The sequence below is a fragment of the Diabrotica virgifera genome, chromosome 8 (assembly GCF_917563875.1).
Source record: "Diabrotica virgifera virgifera chromosome 8, PGI_DIABVI_V3a".
Lineage (NCBI taxonomy): Eukaryota > Metazoa > Arthropoda > Insecta > Coleoptera > Chrysomelidae > Diabrotica > Diabrotica virgifera.
In genome coordinates this window covers 152,283,404-152,304,540 of record NC_065450.1, presented here as the reverse complement: position 1 = coordinate 152,304,540, position 21,137 = coordinate 152,283,404, and the positions used below count along the sequence as shown (strand labels likewise).

The 21,137-nt window shown below is 32.5% G+C and overlaps 2 protein-coding genes across 2 annotated transcripts in view; both read right to left on the bottom strand.

Annotated features, from left to right (window-relative positions):
* The window catches only part of LOC126889995 (uncharacterized), a 241,029-nt gene that overhangs the window by 82,674 nt on the left and 137,218 nt on the right, over nucleotides 1-21,137 (bottom strand). The window lies entirely within an intron of this gene.
* The window catches only part of LOC126889994 (bromodomain adjacent to zinc finger domain protein 1A), a 118,946-nt gene continuing 115,839 nt past the window's right edge, over nucleotides 18,031-21,137 (bottom strand). The window contains exon 15 of the mRNA XM_050658795.1: nucleotides 18,031-18,313. Coding sequence (XP_050514752.1) covers nucleotides 18,196-18,313 — 118 coding nt within the window. The 3' untranslated portion in view covers nucleotides 18,031-18,195. The remainder of the gene's footprint in view (nucleotides 18,314-21,137) is intronic.

The window sequence follows — 21,137 nt, the reverse complement described above, 5'->3', positions numbered from 1 at the left end:
CAATAAATACGACTATCGAGCCTATTGTATTGGGATTATTTTTATGGCCATATAAAACTTGCAATGCATATTTACAACTTTGTAGTTGACCTATATCTTATTCATGAATCTTACTAATATACAAGTGTTTGAGTTATCATGTGTAAGCAGGCCCTGTCGGTTAGTCTTTACAAATAATATTGAAACATGGGCTTTGGAAAGCAGGTAAAACATGTAAGGAACCTTACAACAGGGTTCCCTGTATTTCAATAAATTTTGTTTTCAAATTTTTTGAGGAATAGGTATTCTTTGTTTTTATTATTTATAAGTAGGTACCTACACAAAAATTAAAATCTATTAAGCAGTTACATTTCCTATGTGTGTACTTGTGTAGTTCAAAATGTCCCCATCAAATTAGAAACAAAAGAAGCAAAAAACGCATTAAAGGGGGACCCGGGCCCTGGTTCCGCGGAACCATGCTCAGTAGTACTACAATGGATTTGCATCGGCCAGCTGCTCATTGTTTAAATGTTTTGTTTTATTACTATTTTGTTTTGAAGTCTTGTGAAACTAGTTGAGTATTTATATTTTTTGTTTATTTTCATTCGACCCAGTTTATTGCATATCTAACCTTGAAACTATGTTCCACAACTGTGACAATTGCCTTGCAAAGTTTGCGGATATAGATAAATATAATCAATTGCGTTGCGATGGAGATTGCCGCAGAAATTTCTGTATGCGATGCACGGGGCTAAATAAGTCCACCACAAAAGCCTTATTGGAACAAAAATTGTCCCATCTAAGATTTTTTTGTACGATATGTGATATCTAGCTTAAGATATTTAAATGAAAAAATAACCAACTTATCAAAAAGTCAAATACCACTAGAGAATTTTGAAGCCTTAACTCAAGTTACTAAGAAACTTTGATAATTTGCCTCTTTTCATTGAGACTTACGATTTGTTGACAAAAAATGACGACAAACTGGACCATCTTACAAGAAAAAATTGACGAGATCCATAAACTAAATAACCAGCTGAATCCTGAAAAGGTTTTAAAATCTGTTAGGCAGATGGAACATGATATTTTCAATATATCGTCAGTTTTTTTTCGGGGGTTCAGATGAGACAATTAAGGTTCAAATCCAAGAATCAAATTCAACTGATATTAAGTTGGGATTAGAAAGGCTCTCTTCAAACATCAATGAAATATCGAATCAAATGAGCAATCTTACCAAAAGTCTATCTACCATACCAACGAAAAAAGAGGTATTGAAGAAAAATACATATTATGCCACCTCAAGTACCCAAACTGAAGAGCCTCAACATTTCAAAGCAAGTCCAGCGCAAAAGTCAAAAATTACAGAAGATAAGTGTCACTTTGTAGTTCTTAGTAACTTGAGCCCAATATACACCCCTATACAAGTGGTTAACCATATTAAAGAGAAGCTAGGTATCAAGGAATATATAAGATGTTATGTCCTCCTTAAAGATGCCGAATGCCGACACAACAACTGGTTCTTCATTTAAAATAGGTATAAAATCTAGAACATCTATTAACCTATTATTTAATAAGGACATTTGGCCACCTGGTGTAAACATTAAATGGTCTATCGAATCTTCCTATTCCGAACCAATGCTTTCATCTGAGTCACATAAGAATCCGAAGAATATCAGAAGTCCTATTAGCCTGGAAAATTGAAATAGCAGTTTTTGCAACAACAAAGATGAAGTTCAGAGCACAAACATACATAGAGACAAACAGGCCATCGAAATATGCAAATCTAAGAATCCGTTCCATACGCATATTAATTTCATTAAGAAAGATACTTTAGAACCATCGACTAATCTGGATCCATTGACCCCACCAAGAGTTTTATTATATTAACCAATAACTCTCTTAGTCGACATCTCTTAGCCAGATTAAGGGAACCGGATATCTTTTTTTTCCTTTGGACTTGTATGACTACGGGCCCTTCAAGGCTCATTCGCCGATTCAGCTCATTTATTTTACTATACAGAGTGGGCCAAATAAAAGTGTCCACCTCGATATTTGGCAGTATTTATTAGATTTTAAGGAAATGAAGAAGCAGGTCGATTTTTGATCTAAGGGGGACACATTTTTACGGTACATACATCTGCCATTTGTCAACCCCCTCCCTTCCGCATCTTCACCCCTTATTTGTAAGTAGGGAATAGGAGTCGTGTGCTAGCTCATTTGAAAGGTTATTTAATTCTCTATTCAGTAATATAAACATTAACATAATTTTTTATATAAGCTGTCAAAGAAAAATTTTTTTTAATTAAATTAATTGACAAAAAGAAGAATGTATGTAATTTATTTAATTCAAAATACATTCTACTACTGTCACAAAACAGAAAAAATGTTTTTTGATAAATAAACATTGCTTTTTGCTTAATTTCAATGTTCAAGCTGCCACCCATCTGCCTTCTTGATAGGTTGAATATTGAATTTAAGCAACAAACTTTTTCTGTTTTCTGTCAGCAGTAGAATGTATTTTGAGTTAAATAAATTACATACATTCTTCTTTTTGTGTCACTTAATTTAATTTAAAATAATTTTTCTTGAACACCCCGTACAAATAATTATGCCAATGTTAATATTACTGAATAGAGAATTGAATAACCTTTCAAATGAGCTAGCACACGACCCCTATTCCCTATTTAAAAATAAGGGGTGGGGATGTGGGAGGGAGGGGGTTGACAAATGACAGATGTATGTACCGTAAAAATGTGTCCCCATTAGATGAAAAATCGACCTGTTTCATTATTTTCTTAAAATCTAATAAATACTGCCAAATATCGAGGTGGACACTTTATTTGGCCCACTCTGTATATTTTCCTATAGGTACCTATTTACTTAATATTTTCTATCCTACTTATCCTACATACATAATTTATAAGGATTGACCACTGGTTAGTGAGATTACCACATCAGGCAAAAACATAGGTTTACTTATATATACAGGGTGTTTCATTGGGAAAGTAACATACGTCAACTGTAGAAAGAGGACGCTTAGGTGGTCACAAAAATACCATACTTACTGGGTCTTACTTCATTAATAACAGAGATACAGTAATACCTCGACTTACGCGAACCCAGGGTTACGCGATTTTCAAATCTTGTTAATTTTTTATTTGATATGAGATTTTAAAATCTTTTCGATTCAATATTTGAGCGCCACACAATCGTTTAGTTATCGACGAGATTGAATTACCACCCACACACTATTGACGATTTGGCTGCCAAATGAGATAACTAACACGTGTTTGGTTGTTTGGAGTCCAAAGGATATAAGCATACTCATATCCAATGGCTGCCAAATGATAAACAAACTATTTTAAGGAGTTAAGTGAAATACTCATAGATGTCACTATTGGTTTTAAATTCACTTGTATCCTTTTACCACAACATTAAAATGCGTATTGACTATCTATTACTGTACTTATCTCCAACTCGACCAAAATTGCACTTATACACCTTGGCCTTTAGACGCCTCATATATTATATTCACCGGATATCTTAAAGGTCATTAAACTTCATCTTGCTTTTCTACACGACCAGCCTGCTTCAGTATTTTATGAGGGTATACCAACACAAGTGTTACACTGTTTCTGGCTTCCGAAGGACTTCCTACTAAGACTGGAGATCTACGAAAAATTCTTCTAGAATTTAACGATGCTTATGGAATTGGTGCAGATGAGGTAGATGCTGATCTTGCTGCGTTTAGGTCTGTTCTCAGTTCGGAAAGAATTATTCACCTGCAAAAATCAAGGGAATGCCACCGAAACTACTATTCCACTGCCTCTCCAAGACGAAATTTTTAAACATCACGAAGTGTTCTGAAGGACTAGAATCCTCAAATTATTTTAGTGATAACAACTTTAGCATGGTTCTGATTAATATTCGTTCTATACGATATAAAACTGATGAATTGTTTCTATTTCTAGAGGAATTAGGGTTTCCTCCGATAGTTGCGGTTACTGAGTACTTGCTTGAAGTCAACGAGCCTTTTTTTCTAGAAAAATATTCCACTATTGCTAGGTATGATCGTCCAAGTTTAGCTCATGAAGGCACCCTAATTCTTTCTACAAATAATGATTTTTCTCTAGTAACAAAATATGACTTTCTATTTGGAAGGATTCTTTGAGTTTTCCTTAGTTTACAGTAAGAACCTCAATCTTTATATTATTTGCGTTTATAGATCACCTGACTTTTCCGTGGAACTATTTTTTCAGAACCTGCTTAATTTGTTGGATGACTTGCCCCATAAAAGCAGAAAAATTTTATGCGGGGACTTCAACATTAATAATTATGCTGCTGTTTGTGCTACACAAAGTGTTGAGGGTTTCAAAAAACATATAAACAACATTAACGTATTAGTCTAAGATCCGATATAAGGTCTAACTGCACCGATCTGTTTAATGGAAAAAAATTATTTTATATGTAAATTAGTATGTTAAACATTATAATAAACAAGGGGTGCCTGATATAATCCTGTTCTGACTATTATTAATTAAAAAATGATTTTTTTTTGTAAATTTGACTGACGTGTTTAACAAAAAAAATTAACACTATCGGTAAGTGCAAAGCCTATAGGATATGTAAAAATAGGGGTGCCTGTAAAAAGCCTGTTCTAAATGGGGGTTGCCTAATTTTTAAAATTTTACAGCGTCTACTTATGAATAATTGAACATGTGTAAAACTTTGTTATTACTAATTTTACGAAAAAAAAGTTATTCTTTATAAAAAGTTCTGCATGATGTAAATCCTATGATTCAACCATCAGATGTCAAATTTTGTCAATCTTATACGAGTTATATCAAAAAATGTTAATTTCGGTCAAGTGTGACTTCGACCTTTCGAAAATTGTTATTATGAAACGGTATTAATATTAAAAAAATATGTATTAATGCGCAATTACATCATTATAATTAAAAAAAAATTGCAAATTTTTCCGAAATTAGATTCTAAACTTCATTTTTATTTCTTACAAGTAGGATAACTCTTTTATTATCAATTTTGCGAAAAAAAGCAATTGTTCATAAAAAGCTTTAAATTGTCTAAAACCTAAGTTACAGCCATCATCAATTTTATAAATTTTATACGGGGTATGTCAAAAAATATGAATTTCGCTCGGGAAAAAAGTTATTCAGCATTAAAAGTATGTTGCAATATAGAATTATATCCTTAAAATTGGAATATTCTGAAATATAAAAGTATGAAACAACTCTTGAGCGAAATTCATTGGCAAAATTGGCAAAAAAAGGAAAATCACTGGCAAAAGCTCGCAATATATGTAGGTACTTATATAATTACAAGTACTATGAAATATCCAATAATTTGGAAATATATTTACATTAGATTAATTAAAAAAAACTGTAAACATTAAATATTGAAATATATTATAATATATTTTTCAATACAAATCCTAAAATCGGTCAGGAATTTAGACATTTTTGACAACTTTTTTGAAAGGAACGTTCGATATTTCCATATATTTAGCTGTTGCCTGGAAACGAAAAATATCTGTATGGAAATCTTATTTCCATACAGGAATTTCCTGTAAGGAATAGTATACTGTACAACAAATAAGAAAAAACGACATATTTCTCACGAGCGCAGACATTTGTTGGCACGAGCCGAGGAACTATAGGCGAGGGCCGCAAATCAAGCGAGGGAGAAATATGTAATTTTCTCATGTGTTGTACACTGTACTTTTTCTATGGATGCGGTTTTGTCAAGAGTTCAAACTTCAAAATTTAATAGTTAAGTGCTTTTAGGTATATTATATGCACAAATTGAAATAAAAACATCACATTTCCGACTTACTGTAGCCTTCTTTCTTTAATTGTAAGTTCAACTTCCTTCTCTTTACCTGTTCTTCTCAGTACTTCATTGTCCGTAACTCTATCTACCCAGGAAACCCTCACAATTCTTCTATAGGTCCACATTTCAAAGGCGTTAAGTCGTCTCATGGTCTCCACATTTAACATCCATAGTCCATAACTTATGGTTTTGAATAATAAAATTCTTGTACTGAATAAAATATCTTTAATAATTATTTTTTATTTTTTAATTTGAAATTTTTGACAACTGACATTGTTCATTTATATTTACATGCTTGAAAAAGATAAGCGTTTCAAGTAACTATGTGTTGCTTTCTGGTTGCAATTTATAACGATATTTAAATGCTTATAATTTATAATGAATAATATATGAGCGCACTTATAACCGGCAAAATAACGCAAAAGATGGAAAACATATTAAGTTGTAAGATAAAAAGAGATGAACCAAGTGGAGATGCTAAATTTAGCGATAGTAACTTATAGATTGACATTATATTGATTGTTTTCCACCTTTAGACATATCGGACGAGTTTGAGAAATGCCACTGTCACAGTGACAGTTTTAGTTGACATACTCCTCTGATACGTCTAAAGGTGGGAAAAAATCAATATAATGTCAAATAAGTTACTATCGCTAAATTTAACAACTCTTACTAGTTTTGTTCCCTTTTATCTCACAATTTAATATGTTCTCCATCTTTTGCGCTATTTTGCCAGTTATTAGCACGCTCATCACTGTATACATATATTGCGAGTTTTTGGCAGTGATTTTCCCTTTTTGCCAATTTTGCCAAGTTGGCCGATTTTGCCAATGAATTTCGCTTAAGAGATTTTTTATACCTTTATATATTTCAGAATATTTCAAATTATAAGGATATTCTTCTATATTGCAACATATATTTAATACTAAATAACTTTTCTCCGGAGCGAAATTCAAAATTTTTTTATATACCTCGTATAAAGTATATAAAATTGATGATGGCTGCACCTTAGGTTTTAGACAATTCAAAGCTATTTATGAACAATTGCTTTTTTTCGCAAAATTGATAATAAAAGAGTTATCCTACTTGTAAGAAATAAAAATGAAGTTTAGAATCTAATTTCAGAAAAATTTGCAATTTTTTTTAATTATAATGATATAATTCCGCCCTAAAACATATTTTTTGATTATTAATACCGTTTTATAATAACAATTTTCGAAAGGCCGAAGTCATTCTTGGCCGAAATTAACATTTTTTGACATAACTCGTATAAAATTGACAACATTTGACATCTGATGGTTGAATCATAGGATTTACATCATGCAGAACTTTTTATAAAGAATAACTTTTTTTCGTAAAATTAGTAATAACAAAGTTTTACACATGTTCAATTATCCATAAGTAGACGCTGTAAAATTTTAAAAATTAGGCAACCCCCATTTAGAACAGGCTTTTTACAGGCACCCCTATTTTTACATATCCTATAGGCTTTGCACTTACCGATAGTGTTAATTTTTTTTTGTTAAACACGTCAGTCAAATTTATAAAAAAAAATCAATTTTTAATTATTAATTAATTATAGTCAGAACAGGATTATATCAGGCACCCCTTGTTTTTTATAATGTTGAACATACTAATTTACATATAAAATAATTTTTTTCCATTAAACAGATCGGTGCCACAGTATATAGAGGTTCCACAGTAAAATCACTCCTCTGTCGGCGCTTTGATCTCAAGAAGTAATACCGGCAGTACGCAATTGGTAATTCACCAGTGGTGGATGCGGGTTTTCCCCGTTAAAATCCGTACATTTCTATGCGACTTGCAATGCGAGAGTGGGGCAGAAGCGACTGCCAACATTGCGCGGTCGCCCTGCGCGATGATTTTACTTCCAATTTTTCGGAGAGTGGTTCTACTGTCCCTCTTTATACTGTGTCGGTGCAGTTCGACCTTATATCGTATCCTCTACTATATATATTTTCTTGTGATTGTTTTTATCAAAATTTAGTGGTAAAACCTTCAATTTATTTGTTGAAAGTCATACCTACATGGTGAGAAAGGTCTGCAGTTTCTGCCTAAAGTTGTGTTTTTGAAGTTGAAGTGTTCTGATCTAAGAAATCTGTGAAAATTAGTGCAGTTTGCAGTTCTCTTTTTCGTTTTTTTTGCTCAAAAGCAATTACCATTAAAAATCAATTAAGGATAAGCTCCCTCTGTTTTGGAATAATTACCAGTGGCGTGCCTACTACTTTCCTAATTCTTTAATTTTTAATTTGACGATTAATATGGGGTGTGTTGTTTGCAAAATTATAAATAGCAGACCATATATAACATGTGACAGCTGCCAGAGGGCTACACACAGGGATTGTTCGAATCTCACTGCTAGTGAATTATTGTAAAAGTTATTGATCTTAAGGGAACCAGATTATTGAAGTATTACTGTGAAGAATGTGAAGCCGGAGTTAAATTAATTCCTACATTACTACAAAAAATTGGTGATTTAGAAAACGAGTTGCAAGAAGTAAAAAAATGTGTTACAGGTTACAAGAGAAGTGGGGAAATGTCATTGAGTGTTAAGGAAGATTTAATCAGTGAAATTATGGATAGAGAGAGGAGAGCTTCTAATATTGTAGTTTTTAATGTAAATGAGTCCAAAATGAAGACCCAACAGGACAGAAATGATGAAGACTTGACTACGGTAAACAAGATATTGGAAAATTTTGATATATACAGAAAGAGCATTAAAGTTTTTAGACTTGGTAAGTTTACACCAATGAAAACTAGACCAATTAAAGTTATACTACCATCTAAAGAAAAGGTTATGTCTGTGCTGAAAAATAAACAACTGATTAAGGAAGCAGGTATCAAGATCTTTGCAGATCAAACCAACCAGCAACGTGAGTATTATAAAAAAGTACAAAATGAACTACAGAATCTGATCGATTCGGGTGACCATAGCAAAACTATTAAATACATTAATAATAGACCCACGATTGTCAACAAAAATAATATAAATAATCAAAAAAACTAAAAATTGCACCTGATATACAACTTAATACAGATGTTATATATATAAATGCTCAAAGTGTTTTGCAAAATTTAGATCTAATTAGGGAAAGTTTGTTATGTTTTAATCCCAAGGTTATTTTATTAAGCGAGACCAGGACCACCAAGGACATAGAAGATAATGAAATAAGAATTGAAAACTATATGTGTGTTCGTTGTGATTCATCAAGTAGGTATACTGGTGGAGTGTTAGTATATGTTAAAAGTGACTATAGATGTTCTGTTGTAAGAAAGTATGTCCTTGACAAAAATTATTGGTGTGTAATTTTAAAAGTTAATTTTTTAACATCAACTTGGTACATAGGTTGCATATATTATTCGCCTTCATCGTCAGATGCTAGGTTTATGGAAGAACTGGATAATATTTTTGATTTTATTGTTTCAACGAACCACTCTTTCATTTTGGTGGGCGATTTCAATTTAGATCAATTGTCAAGAACTTTTTACAATTTTAACTATTTATAATGGGAAATAAGCCACAATATTATAAAAAATGATTTTTATTAACGTTTCGACGCCCAAATCGGGTGCCGTTGTCAAAATACAAAATGCTACTAACATAAACAAAAATGTTGTTGCTTAGTAAAAAAATTCTTCTAATAATTTATTTAATTTGACTCATTTATATCGGCAATTCAGATACATAATATGATACATTTTAAAGTAGAAGACTTTAAAATGATATTGCCAATATTTATGAGTTGCGTTCCTGGGACGACTTTAGTGAAATATAGTTCATTCGATTACATGAAATCAACCCCAACTCAAGAATATCCGTCACAAAAAAAATCATAGCATGTGATCTGTCTTTAAAAAGACAACCACATGCAACGGTGACATTAAAATTCTCGCGTTAGAGATCTCATAGTAAATCACGAGGGAAAACCAGGAAAAACCTCGCGATACTATCCCGACATCGTAAGTATTTGGTCTTACATTTAATTTACTCTCAAAATTAATACCAAATTCTGACTTTATTATAATTTTGTTTAAATTATAAATAATATCAATAATACTATGAGATCTCTAACGCGAGAATTTTAATGTCACCGTTGCATGTGGTTGTCTTTTTAAAGACAGATCACATGCTATGATTTTTTTTGTGACGGATATTCTTGAGTTGGGGTTGATTTCATGTAATCGAATGAACTATCTTTCACTAAAGTCGTCCCAGGAACGCAACTCATAAATATTGGCAATATCATTTTAAAGTCTTCTACTTTAAAATGTATCATATTATGTATCTGAATTGCCGATATAAATGAGTCAAATTAAATAAATTATTAGAAGAATTTTTTTACTAAGCAACAACATCTTTGTTTATGTTAGTAGTATTTTGTATTTTGACAACGGCACCCGATTTGGGCGTCGAAACGTTAATAAAAAGTCATTTTTTATAATATTGTGGCTTATTTCCCATTATAAATAGTTAAAATTGTAAAAATGCCACAAGAAAATAGCTTCAGAACAACATTAAGAACTTTTTATGCCAAAAAAATAAATGATCAAATGTTGAGCTACGGTATTTGCCAATTAGTTACAGAACCTACTAGAGTGACAAATGTATCTAAAACACTGGTAGATTATGTCCTGTCAAATACTAATAATATCATAGTAAATGTTCATGAAACTCAAAAATTAACTGACCACTCCATTATTTCTGTTAATCTAAGAAATACTAAAAGTACAGAGCAATATAATGTTAAGAAATTTAGAAATTTGAGTCAGAGTAATATTTTGACAATTCAAACTAATTTAATGTATTAAACTGGAATTTGAATTCTGTTGATGTTGACTCGATTTTTAATGAGTTATTTTTAAATTGTGAGATTGAAATCAATAAAATAGGTCTGGATCCCGCGTATGAAAAAAAAGTTGATTAATAGCAAGCTGAAAATTTGTTAATAGCTTAAGGGTGTCTAGTCGGATAAACTTTGATATATTGGAACACTGTAACAGGGGCAGTTTTAATTGTGGAACAGGTTAAAAATTTGGAACGGTCAGAACACGAAAATGGCACATTCATTTTGTCCGACAGAACAGACATAAACTCTCCGAATATAGATTAAACTCTCATGCAAAAATCAGACTGCTATTTATCACCTGTCATAATTCGTGTCATTTGACATATTCTACATGTTCCACTCATTAAAACGCCCATTTGGTGATAAATAGCAGTCTGATTTTTGCATCAGAATTTAATCTCTGTTCGGAGAGTTTAAGTCTGTTCTGTCGGACAAAATACATGTGCCGTTTTCGTGGTCTGACTGTTCCAAATTTTTAACCTGTTCCACAGTTAAAACTTCCCCTGTTCCAGTGTTCCCATATATCAATGTTTGTCCGACTAGACACCCTTAAACTAATAACAAATTTTCAGCTTGCTATTAATCAACTTTTTTTTCATACGCGGGATCCAGACCTAAAACAGCACCTATTCAAATCTGCCGGTTTAACTTAAAGCTACCTTGGTTTGATAACGAAGTTTACTCTCTTATAAAATTACGTGACAATGCTTATAGAACTTTTAAAACAGCACTTGAACCGTTTAAGCAGGAGTTGTGGAGTAATTTTAAAAGATATCGTAATGAAGTTGTTAATTTGTTAAAAACTAAAAAAAATCTTTATTATTTTAATAAAATAGATAGATTTAGACACAACCCCAAAGAAATGTGGAGAACATTAAAAAATTTAGTGAACATTAAATCCAAAGGTTCACCTCAATATGTTCAATTTGAAACAGGTATGTATTCAACATGTCAAGATAGCAAAGAAATCGCTAACTAGTTCAACAGTTACTTTGTTGCAAGTATCAACAATATTGTTGGAGCTTTGGATTTGATTGAAACCTGGTGTAATAAAAATAGTAACTTATACCTACCAATAAATAAATTTAAATTAGTATCTTTAAACGAATTATGTATGTATGTTAATAAATTAGACAGTAGATGCTCAGTTCATGATATATTAAACGCTAAAATTCTCAAAGACATTTTTGAAACAATTGGGCGTATTATATTAAATTTAATCAATACTTGTCTGTCTACTGGTAAAATTCCGAATCAACTTAAAGTTAGTACAATTGTACCAATTCAAAAAATCAATAATACAGTGAAAGCTGAAGAATTCAGACCCATATCAATACACTACCACCAATTGAAAAATTGATTGAACTTGTTGTATATGATATTGAACATGTTAAAACAAATGCATAAAGCAACACTCTTGTGGTTCGGCACTTCAATTGACAATTAGTAAATTTAAAACTGAATTGGATCAAAACAAATATGTAGTATCTGTATTCTTAGACCTTAAGAGGGCCTTTGAGACCATAGACCGAAATATTTTACTGGCAAAATTGTGACAGTATGGCATTAGGGGTGGAGTTTTTGACTGGCTGAATAATTATCTATCAAATCGCAAGCAGAAGGTTAAATTCAATAATTGTATGTCAGATGAACTTAACATTGATCTAGGTGTACCTCAGGGCAGTGTCCTAGGGCCATTACTTTTTATTCTCTACTTGAATGATATAGATCTGTTTGTTGATTGTGAGTTTGTCAATCTTTTTGCTGACGATACGTTAATAGCTTGTAGTGATGTATGCTTGGAAAATGCAGTGGCAAAAATGAATTCAATTCTGGAGGCTGTTTATAATTATTTAACATTAAACAAGTTAAAATTAAATGTATCAAAGACAAAAGCTCTAATTGTAACCAGTAGATATAAGTATAACAAAATCAATATAAATAACATTAATTTATCCATAAATGGTGAAAAGATTGAAATAACAACTATTAAATACTTAGGATTTCAACTTGGTAACACTCTTTCATTGGAAGATCATTTTGTTTATATACACAAAAAAATCAGCAAGAAATTATACTTTTTTACAAGAATAGCAAAAAATTTATCTTTAGAAACTAGACTTACTGTATATTATTCAATAATCCAACCTCATTTTGATTATTGTGCATCAGTCTTATATTTGTTCAACCTAAATAAAATGGGACAACTTCAAAAATTACAAAATCGTGGTATGCGTATAAATAAGAATGGGTCGATTGACACCAATAAATTTAATGCTGAATACATTGAACTGGTTTTCGGTATATCAAAGGTTTCAATATTTTTCATTGATTTTGGTTTATAAAATTAAAAACAATATAGCTCTCGATTATTTTCAGCAATTTATTAATTTTCCTAATACACACATACACGATACTCGAAATAAAAATAACATATACTTTTCTAAAATGAATTATAGCAGCTCAATAAATTCATTAATATTTAGAGGTTTCAGAGAATTTAATGAATTGCCTAATGAATTAAAAGACTGTAGGACAGTTAAAAGTTTTAAAGATAAATTAAAGGTTTTCCTTAAAAATTTAAAGTAGTATGTATTTGAATTGGCAGAGAACGTGCACAATATTTTTGTTTATTTTTATTGACTTTTATTGGTTGATGAACTTGTTAATTTGATTATAATTCGTTATTAATTTTGATTATAATTGTCATTAATTTATTATTTTTTAATTTATTATTACATTTATTATTTTTTTTTTGAATTTTTTTATTGTGAATCATTGTATTGCATGATTTTCTTTCGTTTTATATGTAAAAAAATGTATTTAAGTTAAATTTGTATATTAGGTTACCTATTTTGAAATAAAGATATCTATCTATCTATCACAAATATCCCTGGTCAACATATTTGAATCGTTTGGTCCAAAAATGCACATTGATTCTCCTACAAGGATTACAAAAACTTCATCCACCATATTTGATTATATTGTCTCAGATTTTTCACCCCGTGATGTCTGCGCTACAACTGTTAATGCGGGACTATCTGATCATGAAGCGGTTTATACGAAGTTTAACATTTTCAGCAAGCCCTCCTCGAAAACTCTACGTTTAGGCAGGATTTTTTCCGCTTGGAACTTTCGTAAATTCCAAAATTTATGCTTAACCTCTGAGTGGCACTTTCCTTTTATGGACGTCGATTATAATTTCAGTGATTTTTTTAATAATCTTGTCTGTATCTTCAATAAAGCATTTCCCCTAATCACAATTAAGCCAAAACATCGCAAATCCTGGACTACCAAAGGTGTCCGCATATCAGTCAAAAATATGCGTTCACTACTGTACATCAAGAAATTTACTACCAACGTATATGTTACTGAATATATCACCAAGTACAGGGCAATCTATTTTAAAACTTATAAAATCAGCTAAAAAATTGTACTATCAAAATCGTCTGAGAAGCTCTAAAAGTGTTGCAAAGAAACTTGGTCCATAATAAACGATCTTCGAAATAAAACTCGCACAGCTCAAACATTTTCCCTTCCAGACTCAGAAAATATAAATGAATACTTTGTTAATGTGAGTAAAAATATAACATCAACTATTGTGTCACAACAAGATCCCATTTCCTATCCCCCTAATTCAGGAAAGGTCTCGAATTCATTCTTTATAAGACCTGTTGATAAACCTGAACTGATCCAAACAATCAATATTATCAACAGCAAGTCTTCCTGTAGTACCGATGGACTATCCATAAAAAATTTCTCAAATTTCCCAGACAATGTGTTGGGAGTCCTCCTCTCTCTAATTAATGATTCTTTTGAGAAAGGTAAATTTCCAGAGTGCCGAAAGACGGCCATCATTATTCCTCTTCATAAAGGTGGTGAGAAATCTAATGCCTGCAATTATAGACCTATTGCGTTACTACCGGTACTCTCCAAAATTATTGAGAGACTCGTAAAAGCCCGACTTATGTCCTTTCTCGTTGATAACAACATTTTATCACAAAATCAGTTCGGCTTTTTAAATAATAAATGTACCACCGATGCCATGTTTTCTGTATTACATGAGGTTTATCAAGCATTAAACAATAAATCTGCACACTGCCACTGTTTTTTGTGATTATGCCAAAGCTTTTGATTGTGCAAATCACATTTTGATAAAAAAAACTAGACTTCTACGGAATTCGAGGTATTTCTTTGAACTGGTTTCAATCTTACTTAGATAATAGAAAATAACTGGTTAGAGCAAATGATACAGACAGAGTCTAGTCTCAAAAATGTTGTAGGTATGTGGGGTACCACAAGGTTCAGTATTGGGTCCTCTACTTTTCCTTATCTTTATTAATGACATCACTAGTTTAAAAATCGATGGAAAAGTTTTTCTTTTTGCTGATGATACCAGTATCACTTGGAGCAACTCAAATATCGCAACTCTTCATGCTACTATAACTTCTGATCTACTCACCTCTTCATAACAGCCAGATCAGTATCGTTGATTCTGTAAAGTTTCTTGGTATTTTTTTAGATAGCAACCTTAAACGGTCCCTTCATATCGATGTGTTAAGCAAGAAACTATCCTCACCTTGCTTTTCAATAAGATCTGTTTCGAAGGAAATTAATTTAGACTCTTCCAAAATAACATATTTTTCTTTGTTCGAGTCCCATCTTCGATACTGTCTTCCTTTCTGGGGTTCTGGTACAGCTGCCCAATCCGATGTTATTTTTAAATTACAAAAAAGAGCAATAAGATATCTGTTTGGCCTCAGAAGAACAACACATTGCAGAAGCAATTTCAAAGATCACAAGATTATCTTTATATATTTTAGAAACTGCTTAATTCGTAAACATCTACATGTCTTTCCAGCAAGACCTAGACATGACTATTCCACCAGAAATTCTACCTTTGACATCTATTTACCGATACCGTCCAGTGAGTTAGTAAAGAAATATATATGATATTCTGCAAAAAAACTATACAACCATCTCCCTCTACAACTTTAATCTGCAACATCTTTCCCTAAGTTCCGTAAAATGACAAAAGCCTATTTATCTGAAAGACCATATTATTCAATAGCCGAGTTTCTTGACCAATAACTAAGAAATTACAGTATTCTTATGTATAAGTAGAATCTTAATCTATATTTGAGTGTCATATGCAGCAGCTTAACTTATTAAATTTCTTAAGGTAGAGTATGCAATTTGCAATTTTTTTAAATTTTGCGGGGAGCACGGAAGGAGCCTCCACGCAAGTGATATTGTAAGAACAAAATGTCACTGGCGCTCCCTGGAAACGTCCCTCGAGCGGCCAATCCTTCCGCCACTGGATCCGAACAAACAAACGAGAATCAACGGCTCTTCTCAGAGCCTACATTGACAATGATGACCATAAACATTGAGGGTATTACTTGTAATAAACATTAAATTTTGTCTGAACTGTGTCAAATCCACAGATGTGATATATTATGCATATAAGAGACTCACCGTGACATATCAGCACATAGACCTAGCGTTGAGGGAATGCAGCTTATCATTTAACATCCAAGTGCAAAGCACGGAAGTGCCATCTTCGTGAAAAGAGATATTGATGTAACATCTGCTCAAAAAAGATGCTACAATGACATTGAAATTCTGACAGTCGAAATAGGAGCCTGCACAGTTACATCTGTGTATAAACCACCCTGGAGAGACTTTATTTTCTCCCCTCCAAAAAATTTCGCTTCTCAAAAAACCAGATTCATTCTCGGGGATTTTAATAGTCATAATGTTCATTGCTACGCTTCAACTGATAAAAATGGAGATCTTGTGGAATCGTGGGCTGAACAAAACAACCTGGCACTGCTGCATGACCCAAAACTGCCATATTCATTCCAAAGCAAAATATGGAAGAAAGGTTACAACCCTGATCTCACCTTCATCAGCATGTCTTTAGAGGACCGTTGCGTCAGAAAGATATATAAGCCTACACCAAAGACACAACATACGCCCGTGGGAATATCCGTATACAGCGCTATAAAAGCTCCCAAAATCCCTTTCAAACGAAGGTTTAATTTCAAAAAAGCGAACTGGGAAAAATATACTGATGCATTGGAAACACAAGTGAAAAATATAGCTCCGATCCCCAAAAACTATGATGCGTTCATCAAACTTGTAAAACGAACCTCATGTAAACACATACCCAGAAAATGTCAACAACATTACATATCTGGTCTGAACGATGAAGCAAAAGACATTATGACAAAGTACACCGAAGAATATAGTAAATATCCATTTAGCGAAGTTACGGCAGAGATAGGGGAGAGACTGCAGCAAATACTAAGCGCCTCCAGACAAGAACGGTGGAGCGAGACTAAGTAAAATGGATATGACGCACAGTAGTAAGCAGGCTTGGAATATGATAAAAAAAACTTTCTTGGCTCATCATGTGGAATGACCAATGACCGTGTGCCAAATATCTCGAAAAATATTCAAAATTACAGCCGCAATCTTGGAACGCGTTTTTGCTACCTGTTGATCGCTGCTGTATCACCTTAATTTTACTTACAGTAGAAGCCTATATTTTTGACTATGATATTGCATGTAGCTTTTTTGGTATTGTAATATAATTCAAATCCTTCTCACCACTTAAAGTCCTATGTTTTGGCTATCTGCGGGCAAATTTTTAGCCAAATCGATTATGATGTATTTTGGGAATGGAGAAAAATGTAAAAAAACGGGATTTTAACGTTTTCTACACTATAAAATTTGGTCAAAAACTTGTTTTGAATCAAAGTAACTTGTTATAATGCCATATGACATTTTTGAGTCCCTTATATTAAAATATTATGTTTTCCATTGATGCCTTACGATAGAAAATGCAAATTTGTTTAATTAAACACCAAATCACTGTAAAATCGCATGAAATAACATTTTGAGAAAAAAAGAAGCTTTTTGACCTTAAATATCCTATTTTTACGTCCCGCAGAAGCTAAAAACCAATTTTCAGACAAATCGGAGATCCAAAATTTTTTTTGCTCCAAAATTGAGTGATTTGATATGGAATCACCCGTTCCATTCGACATTCCATAAACAACTGACATTTGCGGCGATTTCGTTCCAACAAAATGGCCGAAAGTACATAATTTTGACAACGACGCAACTGCTTCCCAGCGCCAATAATTGTACAACCTTTATGGCATTTTGTTCCTTCCCAAAAGAATGACATATTCTGACTGTTTTGACACATTTAACTCAAAACTGCAAAAAATTGCACTTACATCATTGTTGCTCTGGAGAATAAGCGATATGTTACATAATTTTGCAGCTATCGGTATTGGGTGTGAGAATAAAAGTCTTCTAATTTATTTATGTTTTATTATAAATAATGATATCCTAATTAACAATAAATCTAGAAACTATAAATTTCATAATAAAAAAATATTAAATAAGATAAAATGGGCTAGTGGGATACTTAATTTTTAAACTGCTATATGTAAAAATAAATTAAAAGGTCGGAATACTACTGCTAATTTATCCGTCTTTTTTTTACTGGTATTGTGAACCCGTTAGTCATTCCCTGGGGTAGTGTGAGACCTAACTCTTTAGCTTTCTTCTTGAAGAATTTTAGTAATCGTTCTCCACATCTAAAAAATAAACATAAATTTGATAGATCGAGTTTTTTAAAAGAAAAATAATTATTTTAAAAATGTATATTAATAATTAAGTTACGATGAAGGTTTGTGATGTCAAAACATGAGCGCACATGTATTTTAAACAAGTAATATTAATTATTTATTTGGGCATGTTGGGCAGTGAAAAATAAAGAGGAACAACGAATGCATGTCGCGGAAATGAGCTTGCTTAGATGGATGAGTGGAGTGACAAAAAATGATAAAATTAGAAATGAGTATATTAGGGGAAGTCTAGGTGTGGCACCAATTGTTGCCAAAATGGGAGAACATACGTTAAGATGGTTTGGTTATGTTTAACGTCGAGACGTTAATCACAAAATACGAAGAATAGCTGAAGTGCAGATTCCTGGAAGGAGTAGGAGAGAAAGACCAAAGAAGACCTAGGGGGAGACGATTAGGCAGGACATGCTGGTAAAGGGGATTAACATTGATATGACCCAAGATAGAATTGTGTGGAGAAATGCAATTAGGGAAGCCGACCCCGCATAGAGATAAGGCAAAGAGAATGATGATGATGATGACTGTACTTATAATAGTGAAATTTGGAGGGAGGAAATAAATGTATGCACGCTTCTCAAATAATCATCACAGGTTGCGTAATAGTGACAGGTGGCGTTAGACAAGCACTTTGACTTATGGCAAGTGATATCTGGTTTGAAATGTATTGAAAATACCTATTAAATCATACTAAAGTTATTTGGGTTTAAGTTGATTTTGATAAATAAATTAAATAAAAAAAAATTATTGTAGTTTCGCATTTAATTAATAAATATTCAAACGTCGGCCAAAGGTCATTTGTCAAAAAAGCAATGTTGACGTAAAAACAACTAGATAATTGAAAAACGTCAACATGTTGACAAATAACTATAGGCGGACTTTTGAATATTCATTAAGTATTTGTTGTTTATTTGGATTTATATGACTGCGGACACTAAATACATTCGCCAATTTTACTATTTTTTATGTTATTAGTCATTTTTTCGTATCTTATCCCTAAAACTAATACTAATATTAATCTCTAATAAACAATTCTACTAATAAATAATTTTTTTTTTGTATTTTTTTTTTATAATTTTATAAGAGAACAGGTCAAAATTTTGTGTTGTAGGTTACCCAACTGACCACAAATACATTGTGGACTATCGGCTAGATTAAGTTTAAATATATATGATTATTAAGTAAATATTATATATTATTAAGTAAATGCGAAACTACAGTTTTATATTTATTTAATTTAATTATTGTCACGGTCCCAGGCCGGCCCTGTCAATTCCGGAAGCTTCTGGCGGCGAACTGTCTGAGACCCTTTCTGTGGGCGAGAGAAACTTGTTTACAATCGGCGTATCTACAAAGCCATCGATAAACCTTTTTGTATTGCTCTGTAAATAATATTTACCTTTCGATGTTTAGTGTTTAGTGGTGAATTTGAAAAGCGTCGGTGTACTTTGATATGTAACGGGCGCGGTATTTTTGAATTTGTAATTAGATAAAATAGTAGATTTGGTGTAATAAATAAATTAAACATCATAGTTTGTAAAATAAAAGATATAAATTCAGTGTTTTTCATTTGTTTAGTTGTAAGTTATTAAAAATAAATAAAGTCAACTAAAATTAAACAGTAGTGCCTAAAAGATCATACAAAAGTCAAGACAGTTTTGGAACATTATCAAAATCAACTTAAATCCAAACAAAATTAGTATGATTGAATAGGTATTTTCAATACCTTTCAAACGAGATATCAATTGCCATAAAGTTCCATTAAAAATTATCGGTCAAAGTACCTGTTATGACTATTTGAGAATAAACGCACTAAATGAGTTTATTTCCACCGTCCAAATTTCACTAAGAGTCATCATCATCCTCCTCCTCCTCCAGCCCTTTGCGTCCACTGCTGGACATAGGCCTTCCTCATCTTTGTCCATTGTGCTCTATTTTGAGCACTTTGCATCCAATTTCTTGACATTTTCTTGAGATCGTCAGTCCAACGAGTAGGGGGTCTTCCTCTACTTCTTTTGTTTAATCTCGGCCTCCACTCCAGTAATCTCTTCGTCCACCTCCCATCACTGATTCGGGCGACATGTCCGGCCCAGTTCCATTTCAGTGTGGCAGTTCGGGAAATAACATCGGTAACTCCTGTTATTCATCTTATGCCTTCATCTCTAACTCGGCCACGAAGTGATATACTCAGCATTGACCTTTCCATTTTCCTCTGAGCTATTTGCAGCATTTTAGAAATTGTAGCTGTTAATGTCAAAGTTTCGGCACCATAAGTCATCACAGGCAACACACATTGGTCAAATGTTTTATGTTTTAAAGAAATTGGTATATCGCTTTTAAATATGTTTTCCATATGCTGCCTATCCTAGGTTTATTCTTCTTCGTAGTTCGCATGCTTGGTTGTCTCTTGTGATCTTTAGCTTGTGATGCCCAAGGTATATGTATTTTTCCACTAGCTCTACTTCGTTGTCTCCAATATTGATATTTCCGCTAAGTACTATGTCATGAATTTTGTTTTGGAGATGTTTGTTTTAAGACCTACACTGGCGCACACTAACTGGAGTTCATGTAGCATTGTACATATCTCCTTGTCAATGTTCAGGCCTCTCTCTTCCCAGTTAAGTTTTTTAAAAGCATATTCAGGTAAACAGTTTAGGCGATAAGGTATCGCCCTGTCGGACTCTGCCGATTGGGATATGGTCCGTGTTTTTATGTAGTTTCACCGACATAGTTGCTTTCTTGTATGTATTATAATTAACCTTGTGTATCGGTAGTCAAG